Consider the following 15743-nt stretch of genomic DNA (forward strand, 5'->3'; position numbering starts at 1 on the left):
ACAAACGCTATCAAAAAATTTTACAATGCAAAGATGAAGCCAGGAGAAACCCTCACAGAATTTGATGAACGGTTTAGTGTTATTATTATTGAATTTATTTCTCTAGGAAAAGAATACTCTAGCTACTCTAACCGTGAAACTGCCTTGAAGGTAACGAGAGCTCTTCCCAGAGAATGGGATGGAAAGACAATAGTGATGCGAGAATCTAAAGATCTGAACAAGTTGGAGCTCCGCGATCTATTTGCCGATCTTAAATTGTACGAGTTTGAGCTTGGAATACAAACTGAAGAAGAACCATCCACTTCTCAAACAAAGGCCCTGGACGCTACTGCAGTGACTCTTCCGGTTGAAGATTCCACAAGTAATAAATTGGCTGACATGTCTCTATTTGTAAGAAAGTTTAGTAAATGTATGCGTAAAAATCAATCTCAAATGACTAAACCATATTTCAAAAAGGACCATACAGATGATGGTCAAACTTGCTTTAACTGGGGAAAGAAGGGACATTTTATTGCAGAGGGCAACAGACCAAAGAAAGATGAAAGAGATTGGTTGATAGAAGATGGTCCAAAGATGACAAAAAGTTCACCAAAAGGAAAAACCAAAGAGTTTTAATTGCAGAAGAAGATAAAATCAAGTGGGCCGACTCATATTTAGAAAGATCCATCTCCGAGGCATTCACAAGTGAAAGCGACGAAGAGACAGTAAAATGTATCTTGGTTGATGAAGACTCAGAATCCATGAATGAAATGGTATTTGAGTTCGACTCTATTGAATTTACACGAGAAGACCTTGTCACAGCATTACACGACATGGTGAATGAGTTTAAGGGACTATAGCAGCAATTCGATGAAGCTAAAGTAGAAAAATAGAACTTAAAAAACAAGTTAACTCTCTCAAGCTGATCACAACAAAAGAAGATTGATGGTTTGAAAGTAAAGTTAAATCTGCTAGAGGCTGAGAATGATGACATGCGTAGATTGTTCTATGACACATTAAAAGAAAATAAATGGTTGATGAACACAATCAACACATGGAACAAGTCATCAGCTTCTTTTGAAAGGATTCATGAGATTCAAAAACCAGCCGGAGACAGAACCGGGCTTGGTTACAGCATCAGTGAGTGCATCACCTCTGAAACACAAACTCAACCGCTACTAGATAAAGACAGTTTAAAATCAATTAAATTTGTTAGATCTAGTATGGTATATGAACATAACGAGCCTGAAGTTCAAAGCAATCAGAATGTAAGACTTGAGAACAATGAAAGGCAATATGGTATATGATATGTCAAATTTGAGATTGCTAAATCTAACTGATCGTGGATTAGACACATGCCAAATTCAACCGTTCATAACGGTTCATACTGGTTCTGCAGGAAGCCAAGTTCAACCGAAAATCATTCAAAAATAATAGCTAACCAATACTACAACAGTCGACCGGTTCAAAAGAGGTACAGATTGATTGACAATGACAGACTGCCAAGACAATTGCACACACCACCAGATTATGCACCTAACCGCTCTTAGGACAATCCAGGTATGGGTCCCTAAGGGTATAATCAATCTAGGACCCAAATAGGAAAGGGTACCAAGTTCCTACTTTAATGATTTCAAGTACTGAAGAAGAAGAACTTGGAAGAATCCATCTGGTTTCTGGACAGTAGTTGCTCCAGACATATAACATGAAACAAAACCTTCTATCCAAAGTTGTTAACAACAAAGGACCAAGAATCACCTTTGGTGATAACTCTAAACACTACAAGAAAATATGTCTTCAACAACACTCAAAAGGCAACGGATTTATTGGAAAACCGTTGTGTTTTTACTTTTAACAATGGTTTTAACAAAAACCGTTGTGGATTAGTGTGTTTTTTTAACAAACGACAACAATTTTAACAAAAACCGTTGTTGATTAGCGTTTTTTTTGGACGAACGACAACAGTTTTGATTATGTCTAAACCATCACTAATTAGCAATGGTGTTTCTCTAAATCGTCTCCCGTCACTAATTAGCGATGGCTTAGTCAAAAATCGTTGCTAATTTTAGCAAAGGTTTAAGAAAAATCTTCGCTAATGAGCGAAGGATTAGTCAAAAATCGTCGTTAATTTTAGCATCGACTGTATATCATAAACCATCGCTAATAGAAAATTAGCGATGGTGATGATTTTTGAAAAAGCTTCGCAATATGATTGCTACGACAAGTCATTGAACACACTTTCAACAACACCGTCAGTTACAACATTTTAAATGACCTACGAAAACGGATAAAATCCGTTGTCTTTTAGCGTTTTTGTTATAGTGAAAGGTAAACAAGTCCGCTCAACCTTCAAGAATAAAGGAAGAAACTCATCAGTTATATGCTTTGAACTACTCCACATAGATCTATTTGGACCCATATCGGCTACACCCTTGTGGTAATTGATGAATTATTTCGGTTCACATGGGCAATATTCCTAAGTTCAAAGGACCAAACCACTGCTCAGCTCATCACACTTCTTAAGAGACTCCAAAATGAGAAAATTGTAGCAGTGGACAGAATCAGGAGAGATAGAAGAACTGAATTTCTAAAACAAACCATGTCATCCTATCTTGAATATCATGAAATCAAGCATGAGCTCTCAGCTGCCAAATCAGAGCAACAGAATGGAGTTGCAGAAAGAAGAAACCAAACTCTCAAGGAAGCAGCTAGGACTATGCTAGCAGAATCCGGAATCTCTCAGAGATTCTGCTCAGAGGCTGTCAATACTGTCTGTTATACTTAGAACCGGTCCATGATCAATAAGAATCATGAAAAGACTCCATATGATATATGGACCAGCAAGAAACAAGAAATTGGATACCTCCACATATTCGGTTGTAAGTGTTTTATTCATAATAATGGCAAAACACACTTAACTGCATTTGATGTGAAAATTTATAATGGGGTCTTCCTGGTACATTTAGCAGTGAGCAAAGCATATAGAATTTACAATCAAATAACTCTCACTGAATCCATACACATTGTATTTGATGAATCATCCATCCATCACGACAATAGTAGTAGCAACATTCATGATTTAATTAATAAATTAGATGCTACTAACCTTGAAGCTAGCAGTGATGACGAAATAATTTGAGAAGAACAGGAGAACATATCTCGGAACAAAGTCAAGTTGCTCAAGAACAAACACATCAGATAAATGAACGGTGAACAGTCATCAACCAGAGATCACTCAAATAGAGGAAGAGATAGTGGAACATGAGGATAAAACCACACAAGAAACATAGCCAAATTCTTATGGACCATGTCTCCAGTGGAAAAATGATCATCCACTTGAGCTGATCACTGGTAACCCAACCACTCCTTTTAGAACCAGAAAACAAATGATTGATGAATTTATGCATGTTGATTTCATTTCTCAATTAGAACCTAAGAAATAAGTGATGCATTGAATGATACCAACTGGATAAAAGCTATGTAGGAGGAACTTAATCAATTCGAAAAAAGCAAAGTTTGGCATTTAGTTCCTCGACCTACTAATCTGCATGTAATTGGCACTAGGTGGGTATTTAGAAACAAGATGGACAAAAACGGTTCAATAATTAGAAACAAATTCAGATTTGTGGCACAAGGTTATAGACAGGAGGAATGTATTGACTTTGATGAATCATTTGCCCATGTTGCTAGACTAGAAGCAATTAAAATATTTCTTGAATTTGCATCATTCAAAGATTTTAAGATATATCAAATGGATGTTAAGTCTGCATTCTTAAATGGTTTTCTCAATGAGGAAATATACGTATAACAACCACCTAGTTTTGTCAGTCACATTCATCCTGATCATGTTTATAAATTAGATAAAGCATTATATGAACTTAAACAAGCATGATAGGACTCGTTTTTACGTGTTTTTAGTGTTGTTTTCGAGTCGCATTCATGCATCATATTAGTTTGTTTTAGTTTAATTTAGCATTTTTCTATCATTATTTAGCATATGGCTGATCTCGTGTATTTTGTGGTTGTTTTGTAGGAATTGGACCGAAAAGTGGGATTTTATTTGGCACAGCAGCGAAGAGATCTCGCTAGGGCGGTCAAAAGTGTCCGCCCCAGCGAGCATTTTAAGTTGATCGAGTAGTTGATGCGCGAGTGTCTCGCTAGGGCGGTCAAAAGTGACCGCCCCAGCGAGAATTTTAATCCAGCCGAGGAGTATTTGCGCGAACCTCTCGCTAGGGCGGTCAAAGCACCAAGGGCATGTTATGATACTCTAACTAAATTTTTGTTGTATCATGACTTCTCGATTGGAATGGTTGACAAAACATTGTTCAAATTTTCAAAATATGATCATTTATTATTATTTTATACAAGCACCAAGGGCATGGTATGATATTTTTGTTTTTGTCGATTGGGTTCTCAGTCAGTCAATTAGTGTGAACTATGTCATAGTAGGCTTACTAAAACTGGTTGAACAAATGGTTTATCAAGAAAGTTAGTAAAGAAGGTAGACTAAAAAGTAAATAAACACCAGGTTGTTTCTGGATGTTCGGAGATTCCAAAACTTATACGTTGCCTTTTCTTCTAGGCAGAAGGTTTGTACTAAAAGACTTTGGTAACTATAAGTAATTTGAAATCACTCACTTTTGTATGACTTAACACTGACTAACTGAAACTCTTAGTAAAAACTTCCATCTAGATACTTTTTGTAGTAAGACTTCTTAGTCTCAATTACACAAATTTCTAAGAGAAATTCTAAGCACAAATTTTATCTTAAAAATGATCAGATAATGATTTATTAGAGTGCGTTAGCTTTTAGTTTGGTGCTTGGAAAGTTGTTTTACTGAGAAGATCAGTTTGATTTGATAATCCAAAGTTGTGTCTATCTGACTTCGAGCTTGCAATGGTAATCTTTTCAAAATATATTTGTTTCCAAATGTAGATATTGTTGCCATGTCATCGTCATTTTTGACATGTTCTAGTAGTGCGTTGAAATTTGACATTCTGTTTAAGGTCCAGTGACTTTTAGTATGGAAAGCTTTATCCGATATTTCACCTGGGCTATGATTCTTAATAACTGAATATACTTAATTTTCAACAAATATAAAGATTTATTTTCTGACTGATCAACTATGTAAAACGTCAGTTGGGCTTTCATCAGTTGATCTTGAATCGGTTTGGCTATCAGTATCCTTATTATGTTTTATCGGTCTGGCTTTGTAATCAATTATGCTTCTTAGTTCAGTTTTCCTTCTTCAATTCAGTCCGGTTAGGTTAATCACTAGAGCTTAAAAAGTTCCAACATTCATGATCGAGAAATGTATAATCATTCAAATATTAATATTTTCCGAATATGAAAATATGATTTTTCTTCATTTCGTAGGGTTCATACGTACATAGAACAATAAAACGTCACACCATAGACAAAGTGAAACAGATCTTCATACTTATTAATTTTAATAATTTCTATATAAAATAATTGTAACTAGAATTCTGTTCAATGCAAATAACCCATAATATAAATTGTTTGATCAAACAAACCACATTACTTGGTCGGCAGGGATCATCACAACCCTTGAACTAGATGTCCACTCCAAAACATAACATAATTCCTGCGAAGAGGTTGAAAGGTCCCCGGACACGTTCTCCGGCTTCCAAATCCGTAACATAATTTGGCCACAAGATAAATCATATAACTCAAAAATAATTATTTTGCACGTCATATATATTTACGAACATCGTGAACCTCGTTAGATCGTAAGCGGAAATGCTGCAACAACATCCTAAAGTAAATACCCAAAATAGCCCCTAAAGATGCATTTGGATACGTACAACTCCCGAATTAAATAGAAACACTAAGTACGTACCAATCGACTCGAGACTCTACCATACGTAAAACACATACTAATCTACTGCCCAAGACCCTAAACCAGTCCCGAACCCCCTATCATGCAAAACGAACCATAAAACACTAACTGCCCCAAAGAGCGACACTATGGCACTTGCGCGTTCCGTACGATTTCCCATCGATTCCAACTTGAACTAAGCCCTAGACTGGATCTTTAGGCGTCACTTAAGACTCTGGTTCAATCCTTTCCAGCCCACGACACATGCACAACCCATAAAATACACAAGTCATACCCTAGTCATGCGAGTCTCCTTCATGTGTGCAACATGGAATTCACGACTCCATTTCTTATGCTAGCCAGCCAGACCCTAACCAACCCATATCAGGCTTACCCGGACCAGGCTTAGCCCGGGACTCTAAAACCTACCTAGTCCCTGGCCACGAGCCCTGGTCTAGGCTTTCACCCAAACCCGAGTGTCGAACCCGCAGACAACCCAACACACAAGTTTGCGCAACCCTCGGTTTCTTGATGTACCCGAAGCTTCTCGTCCCATGTCGGACCACTTATTATCATCTAAACACACCATATAACATAACCATATGTAGCAGCAAGCCTTCGGATCGGTCCAACGAAACCGACGATCAAAAACTCGAGAAAATAGAGAAGTTCATGCATATTAATATCTAGAAAGATTTTAATAACGTTCTAGCATTCATATATAAACCATTGAGTTTTCATGCATTTTTTGTATCAAAAATGCAGTAATTAACATGTTCGATGCGTCAAATAAGTATTTAGACATGTCTTTGCATTTTAAATGCCCGAAATATCGAAAATCGATGCGGGGAATAACAGTGGCCGAACAGAGATGGTTTGCTGTGTTTTCTTGCTTCAAAAGGGACTAAATTAATCAAGGAACGTTATGTGATGATCGGCTAGGCTGCTGCTGGAAGAAGAATCCAAAAAAAAAAAAATCTGGTTGAGTTGAGAATCCCGTTGGGAGGTATTAGTATTCGATCTATCTCCCGACATTGATCGGGACATGAAAATCCCGAAAAATCGGGTCGAGAAAAATTCGGGTCGGGACTTTTCGAGCCAGGAGTGGGCGGGATTCGAGACAGGTCGGGATTTTTCTGGTTTTTTGCGACCCACCACCCGTATTTTGTACCTAAAATTTAATTTTCCATAAATTAGAGGATAAATTGTAATTTTGAATTTAATGAACGCATTATTTAGTCAATAAAAAAATCTCCTGTCTCGACATGGGAAAAGTTTCACGCTCCACTTCCTCAATTCCTTCATGCTGAATATGCTCCTCTCCGTTTTCTATCCTCCATTCAAATCCAATTCAACCTATAGTCGCAATAGTGTGAAACAACTTTATTAAATCCTTAACATGATTTTAGTTCAAAATTTCTTCAACTCAACCGCAAAGCAGAGGGATTCTTTACCTTGTTTAAACCTCTGTAACTGTCAATTCTCTGCCACCTCCTTAGAATCACCGCTTTCTATATCTCCGACGTGAACTCAAGGCGGAGAGCCGCCGCCGTAGATATAGTTGGATGGACACTTCATCGGTGGTTTGAGCAATAATCAGTATTCAGCCTCATTCGGCGCTTCGCAACGAGAAGTCACGTACAGGTTCTTGCTCCCCTCTCTTCTTGTTTAATTTAGTTTTCCTGGGGTTTTGAATCCTATTTGATACTCACGGGGGTTTTCAAATGGTCCCGAGCCTGAAATCACGAAAAATACCGTTAAAAGGGGCCATGAGGGTGTCCTGGCGTAGCCTCTCCGACGCTCAAGTCAGTGACTGAGGATATATGAGGAGCAGCTAAGGATGCTGCTGAAAACAATATATTGAATCCTTTAACTGAACACTCAAATCTGGTATTTATATGAAAATATCTGGGTCCTTTGTGGGCCTGTCTTTCATTTGGGCTAGGTCCCTTGGTGGGCCTGCCTTCCCTTTGGGCTAGGGATGAGCCATGAGTAGTGGACCTTTCCATGGGATATCACTATTTGTTGTTAATTTGGAACCTGCTGATTGAGTTGTGTTACTAAATTTTATTTTGTAGAGGTTTGATTCAGTTTGTTTAGTGATTATGTTGGATGATAAGTGGAAACATGTCTCAAAATTTATTCTTCGTCTGAAATTCCGTAATTTTTCTTTATATATTGATTTCTCGGAGCAAATACAGGTTGTGCGAGTTATTTATGATAACAGGTTGTGCGAGTTATCTGGGCCACAAATGTGTTTGGTTTAGACTATCTTTTCTTTTTTTTCTTTTTTTTCTTTTGGTTGTCGTTGAAATCGTGTTTACTTGGACATTCACTTATCATTGCCAAAACATTTTTGGCCCAGATAATTTCTTATGTCCAGGCTTCTAGCAGTGAAATATACATGTTCTAAATTATCGGGCTTTGTCAAATTTCAGGCCCACCACCTTCTCAATAGGCCCAATCATACATACATCATGCTCATTGGCAAGAGCCCCATCTTGCATGCGTGCAGTCATGTGTTCTTTGAAAGTGGTGTGCATCATTATGCGAGTTTCATACACTATGCAACTCTTGCATGTGCATTTGAATGTCAACAACATTCATCATTTCCTCAAACTATCTCTACAGTTCATTTGACATAGAAACTAGTATATTACACTTTAGCTTGCATACTATGGTCCCACCATCTTGCATGCTTTGTCAGTTCAGCAAAATTGACATTAGTGTGTATGCTATTTTCTCCCAATTTAGAACAATTTTCTCAGCCAATCTTGAAAATTAGTGTTCGGTTATCTTGTTTTAATAACAGATATGAGTTACGCGACGAAATCATAAATATACTGATAAGAAAACAGAATAAACGTTACCGACTATTTTAAAATATTTTGTAAGACGTAAAATATGGACTTTTGTTTTTACGAATCGCCTCCAACTATTTTGACATTTTCACTACCCTCTGATGACAAACGGGAAATCCAATTTCCTTAGTGAGTACGCAAGGCCCAATTGCGAAATTATGATCCCGAATAATATCAGCCAATCATAACTTCCAAAAGGTAGAGCCCAATTGCAACTCCTTGCAACCCTTACGTAATTTTGCCTCACGTTTGAGGAGGGTCCAATAATATGATCCCCTTTCTCTTCACATGTCGAGCCCGGCCCATCAATGTTGAACCTTAGTGGACGGTCGCCATGAGATCCTCCAATAATATGAGCCGAAGTCATGGGAGTTCCACGTAGTTCACATCAAATATGTCAGTGGAAGTCACAGCTTTCCGGCGTCCAGGCCTCCCCAATAATATGAGCCAGACACTGACCGCGGGTAGCGTTCATCATGCAACCACTGTTGATGGAAGGCAAGGAATTATTAAACTTTCTTTTAATTATCCTTTTAATGGACTTGATTTAAATTTTAGATCTCATCCAAAATGAGATATTTTAATTTTAAAAATTTGTCTCATCATTAATTTTAAAACTCGTGTCATGATTGTTTGTATGATTGCCGGATTCATGCAACTCTTGTCATTATATTAATAATAACGCACATACTGATTATTTATAATATATCACATACATCACAAATAATAATAAAAGATGATCGATAACCGAGAGCTAATTGATCCGTACGAGCCACATACGGATCCATGTCCATAGCCTAGGGAAATGCAGGGATGCAAATGCAACTATTACATAAGCTTCCAAAATTTACATGTCTTCGATATTCAAAACTCTTTTCGAGGATCTCGGGCCCACCGTCTTCAAATCTTGATCTCCCACTAATTCTAATATTTACAATAAATATCCATGGCACACAGGGATACAAATTTCAGGGGTGGGAACGGGCCATAAACCAAGCCCACTTTATAATTATCAAATAATTAAAAATTACAACATGTAAAAACCTAACATACACCTAGCAAATTGGTCATGGCCCTCGATCATCCTTTTAACTTATAATATCATATATTATATAAATCCGATAATATCACATATCATCAATAAATCGTGTATCTCGTAAATTATCACTAACCGCCATAATTATCAAATTAATATAAACACTTTTATTTAATTTCAAATAATTAAATTTCTTGTAAAACACCTTTTACCATAAATAATTAAAATCATATTTCAATTATTTATTTTGTAAGAAATTGATTTTATAAAAATTATTGTAGGGGTAAAATCGTTCGTATTTTCATAAAATATCAATTTAACCCCAACTTTTAAAAAATCAGAAAAACCGCCCCGGGCCCAAACAATTCAAGCCCACGACCCAGCACGGTACCCGAGACATTCCCGGGCACCCGCCCGCGCCGCCCGCCCGCTGCCTGATCCGATCGGGCGCTGGCGGGCGCGCTGTGCGCTGGCCGCGCGCACAGGCGTGCAGGCCCTGCGTGCACGCCGTGCGGCGCCGTGCGCCGGCCGTACGGGCGCCGCGCGCGCGCCGCGTGCCCGCCGTGCGGCACCGTTCACGCGCGCTGTGCGCACGCGTCTGCCCGGAACAGTTCCGGGCAGACCAAAGAAAATATTTTTTTAAAATTTTTTTTTTTTTCAAAAACAGATTTTTCAAAAATAATTTTTAGGGGCGTTTTTCATAAAAATTCTTACGCGGTTAGAAATAATAAACTCAACACAATTTAATTAAAACACACGATAGAGAATAACCTAGCTCTGATACCACTGTTGGGACATCGTATTCTCGCACCCAAGACGCAGCGGAAGTTTAAAATTTTGTTCTTGGGCGTCGTGTGTTCAAAACATCCATAGGGTGTTTAGAATTATACCTTTGCGTTCTTAACGCTGGACTCCAAACTATTCCGATATTTAGGCGGATATAGCCCTTCTTGTAAATCCCTACGAACGGCTCTTCTCCTTTGATCGCCTAATTAGGTCCACGATCAGAAACTCTGTTCCTCGCTTGGATTGCACTAGAAATCAAAACGATTTGTGCGTTGAGACTGTAGCCTCCGAATTTCCAAAATCCGGTGATGGTGTTGCGTCGTCGGCGCGGTGGTGGAAGAAAATCACTTGGCCAAAAACTTTCCCAACCCCATTAAAGTTTGGCCGTGAGTTCTCCATCAAAATATGGGGAGATTTTGTTAATTGATTCTTAATCAATTATTATGGATTCGCAATCCATAATTAAGCAAATCAAATATGCTTTTAACCAAAATCTTCTTCCAAATATCAATGAAGTGGCCGTGTGGTTTTATTGGAGAATGGAAGGAATTTTTCATGTGCTTTTGTGTGAAAAATTTCATTAACAATCAATGAACCCTAATGGTGTATTTATAGAGTAAAACTCCTAATCTAATTAGGAGTCCTTCTCCCACAAAGACTCTATTAATTTCATTATATTTAAACTCTCATATAATTAATATATAATGTATTTATTAACCTTTAATAATACATGATATAATAATATTATATACACATATTTTATATCACCATATAAAATATATACATGTATATTAATTAAATTAAATAACCATTATTTAATTAATAAATTAACTCATTGGTTAATTTAATTCTAGACTCCTCTAGAACATATATGAGAATTTGTGCATGTTAGTAGTCACCACTACTAGCACAAACATTTAATTAGTAAATTCCAAATTCACTAAAAAAAATTGATTCCGAACTCATTATAATCCCGATCGACGATCCGAGAGCGCCGATGTACCAAGGATACAAATCTTGTTCATATAATGAAAATCGAAAATTTCGAAGATCCAAATTTTCGTTTGCCAAATTTAGAACTTACCATATATGGCAGTTACCATATTTGGCAGCTGCCAGTTTTAGTGAACTCCTTCACAAAATAGGCAGTTCCACTCTCCTTCCTTATGTAGCAATTATGCTAACTTCTACTTCTTCCATCCTATGGAATCAGCTCATAAACTCCTTTATAAGCTTCCTGTTTGATCTCCATCAAACTATATCGCCAAATTTCAACTCCTTGAAATTTGACTATCTCAACGGGAACACCGAATCCGATACTTGTGTGACCCTCAATGGTTCAGGGATACAGCTAGCCGTGGGTTCACATCTCCATATGATTCAGAATAACATTTATTCTTATTCGGGTTTACCCTAGTTAACCCCATTCTTTTAATCAACTCCTTGATCAAGAATGTCAGAACTCATTTCTGATTGCACCCATCGGATCATGGTAAGAGCGTCTAGTTGCATCGCCCCATGATCCCCTAAGTATCACTGATAGTGCCTGCAAGAACCTTTAGTCATGGTTAGCGTACAGTACGGTCCCTTCAACACATATATCCCGATCGAATATGCAACCATTGGTATATCGAGAGTTGCATATGAATTCGATAACGATGCGATTTATCTTTGAGTATTAATAGTGACATGGTACATGTAACTAGGAAAACACCTTTCCCTAAAGCACATTTCTTGCTCTGGCCAGAGACTCCTTGCACTATTAACTCATCAGATCACATAGGATATCTTCTCCCGTAGGCGAACGGTGAATCTCCGACTACAATGCATTTGCTCCTACGTATTTCGAAACTACACCCAACCTCGCCCCCTGATGACCCTCAATGGAGTCGATAAACGGATCAAAGTGCATGCTAGTACGTATAGCCCCTGCATTGTCCCGGGTCAAAGGACTAATGGTGTACAACCACAACTGCGGACTATTCCACTCGATAAGTGAGAACCACTTGGATAGTCCGAGGGAGGGTTGTTCAGTGCATCATCATATGATCACCCATCTGTGTGAATGGACATCTCCATGCCCTTGCCAATGAAACATGGCGTTTACATCACAGATGCTAGTCTCGAGCTCGAGCGACCTTTATCCTTGTTTTAGGCGGCTGATTCGACTAGGAACGTGTTTAGAATATACGGTACACTTCTTAATGAGTTTCATGATCTTACGCTGGGACGCAGACCTCATGATACCTATTGTATATTCAAGGACTTTATCTATGCAGCTTGCACGGGTATACAGAAAAAGTATAATGCCATAATCGAATAAAATCGTAAAATATTATTAAAATAAAGATTGTTTTACATCAGAGTCAATAAAACCGAAGCCACAAGTTGGCTTGCCGGACACCTACTCTAACATAAAGTTACTAACGTTCCACATTTTACAAGTAAAAACTATCGATTTTGTTTGAGAAACTGTGAAATCAAAGTAATGGTCATTCGTATTTTATTATCCTCGAGGCGCCTGTAGACATGCTCCTCGAGGTGCTTACTAGGGGCTCAATAATGGTGCCTCCAGTATCAGAAACAACCCGGAGTACTTCGGTTGTTTTTTTATCTTGTTTGATGTGGGATAGGAAAGCCAGGCTTCGAGTAAATTCCGTGCTAGGACTTGCATAGAAATGTTTTTCTCTATAATTTGATTTTTCTTAATTTTGTTTGTATGAAATCAGTTCAACCTAATAATGTTGTAACAGGGGTAAACTCTTTTTGGATGGTAGATAAATAAATTTTCTTATGCTCATAGATCATCTGGTTTTTGCGGCAACGGCCTTCGCTTTCAACCTATCATTCTACACGAGTATCATGGTAATTACCATGTGATTGACGTATTTTGAGTTTTTTTTGTAAGGCTGGTTGATGAAAAGTATGTGGTATGACGGTCCATATAATTTTTATCTGTATTATTTTGTTGACGAGGATTTAAAAGATTTCCATGAGGGATTATTGAATGTGGGAATATATCCAAATCGGTGGTGATCGAATAAAATTTTTGAAATTTTACGCATAATTATTACAATAGCAAATTTCTCCTCAAATCCATCGAGTCTCTTCCCTTGTCACCTTGCCCTCCTCCCACATTCCCATATTCATCCTTGACCGATGCCTTGAATTATACAAGCTAATACCATTTATGCAGCTGCGGTTCTTGTGGATTTGATCTAAACTTAAATTCGTCAAGTCGGAATGCATCAACCATTGGATCCAAATATGGAAAATCTATGAAAAAAGGGATTATTTCTTTCTTCTCCATTGATGACAGCAGATTCAATCAGGTTGAAGAATTCAGCTGTCCCTTATTTCTAATGACTTTTTTAAATGATAGACTTTTATGAATTTGATAAATTTTTATTGACTTTTATGGAATCTCACAGATTTATAAACAGATTTATGTGGATTTATGTAGAGTTTTTTGCAAGATTTTTATAGACTTTTGTAGATTTTTTTTATAGAATTTTATAAATTTTGTACTTAACTATAACATGTGATTTTTTATTAATTTCTTTGAACCAAAAATTAATTGACATATATAACATATTCAATTTGAAATTATTTTTAATATTTATATTAATAAATAAATTTACTTATTTAAAAGTTAAATCGTTTAATCGTTACATGTATATATATGTGGGTTTATATGCATGTTTGTAAATTTTTTAAAATACATCAATTGATTAACATGTAATCTTATTTTTAAATTGATAATATAAATGTAAAAATAATATTATTTATTATTGTGTGAATATAATTTTGTATAAAAATATCATAGCGTACATATTAATTAAAAATACGAAAATGAATTTAAAAATCATTGTTGTTACGAAACTATTCAACTATTAAGAATTAAACAACATTTTTTTGATCATCTTTTATTATTATTGAATATTACATTAATTTGTATAAATCATAAACTAAAAATCACAAAATCAATTCTATAATTCAAAATTTCCCCGTGTTATTAAAATAAAAAATTATTAAATGAACAATCAGCCAAAAAATGAAAAATTTGAAAAAGAAAGATGAAAATATATATAGAGATACACTTCGAAAATTTGAGAGAGTAATAGAAATAGATGAGAGGAGAGAAGATATGAAGATATGTGATGTGAAGCGATAGAGAGAGAGTTAGAAGTTTTAAAAATCCATTCAAATCTTTGGGGTGAACCAAATACAATTTTTTTACAATTTGTAGTTGTACCTTAGGCTTTAATGTTTGTATGTCAATGAATTCCATGGAGTTTTTAAAAGTCCATGGGAAATTTGAATACCTTTAGACTTTTATAGAGTTTATAAAAGTCAATGTTGAATACCACTTGACTTTTTAAAACTCCATGAAAGTCTATTTTGAATACCACAAGACTTCAATAGAGTATTCAAAAGTCTTGATTGAATACCTCTAGATTTCTAAAATGTACAAAAGTCATTAAAAGTCAATAAATTTCCCACGTTGAATACACCCCCCTTCATTTCTAAGCATTCTTGGGGTTTGTTCTGGAAAAGGACTAAACTTTCGTGCCGAAAATGTGGGAACTATATTGGAATCGCCAACGACTTCAATGCATTTTCTCCTCGCCTTATAACAAATGGGTCAGATTCGCCCTCTAGCAATGAAATCTCGAATTTGAGAAAGTACAACATCAGAATTGGCTCTTTGCAACCTTCATTAGCTGATATAGGTACTCCTTTTGTATCATGATGTTATATACATGAAGCTAGAATAAGAATTATATATAGTTTTTTTCATTTGGAGTTCTCTAGGCGATGGTGAGCTATTTGTTTTGTCGATGTTATGTATTTTGTGTTTTTATCACGATTCTTCAAATATGACGAATCGCATATAGAGAATACTGAGCTATTTGTTTTGAGCTTGATTGGGAGATTCATATTTTTTTGTTAGCTTCATTGGGAGATTCAATATATATATATTGAGCTAATTGTGTATTAGTGTATCATTGATTAAAAAAATGAAATAAACAATCAGATTGGAAATTTTGAAACTTTAAAAATCAGAAGGGGGTAACTTATCATCTTATATTATATATTAGTTTGGGATAATTGCATACATTCTGTGAAATCTCGAGGTTGTTGAAAACTCCATAAAAAAAAGATATCAATTCATTGTATTTTCAAATCTTGAGCTTATATATATATCCATGAAAATATATACAGAAAAGAGTGTATTAT

General features: G+C 36.3%; 1 protein-coding gene across 1 annotated transcript; it reads left to right on the top strand.

Moving 5' to 3' along the window:
- The first annotated feature begins 2578 nt into the window (after nucleotides 1-2578).
- On the top strand, nucleotides 2579-15441 carry LOC140835875 (uncharacterized protein At4g08330, chloroplastic-like). Its single transcript, XM_073201286.1, has 4 exons — nucleotides 2579-2749; nucleotides 13306-13367; nucleotides 13699-13850; nucleotides 14990-15441. The coding sequence occupies exons 1-4, from the start codon at nucleotides 2579-2581 to the stop codon at nucleotides 15253-15255; spliced, it is 651 nt and encodes a 216-aa protein (XP_073057387.1). The 3' UTR covers nucleotides 15256-15441.
- The last annotated feature ends 302 nt before the right edge of the window (nucleotides 15442-15743 follow it).

The sequence above is a fragment of the Primulina eburnea genome, chromosome 7, assembly GCF_022965805.1.
Source record: "Primulina eburnea isolate SZY01 chromosome 7, ASM2296580v1, whole genome shotgun sequence".
Classification (NCBI taxonomy): domain Eukaryota; kingdom Viridiplantae; phylum Streptophyta; class Magnoliopsida; order Lamiales; family Gesneriaceae; genus Primulina; species Primulina eburnea.

Coding starts and splice junctions, on each gene's coding strand:
- LOC140835875 (XM_073201286.1), top strand. CDS start 2,579: ATGTCATCCTATCTTGAATATCATGAAATCAAGCATGAGCTCTCAGCT. Junction 13,368..13,698: donor CATTCTACACGAGTATCATG/GTAATTACCATG, acceptor CCATTTATGCAG/CTGCGGTTCTTGTGGATTTG. Junction 13,851..14,989: donor TCAGGTTGAAGAATTCAGCT/GTCCCTTATTTC, acceptor AGTCATTAAAAG/TCAATAAATTTCCCACGTTG.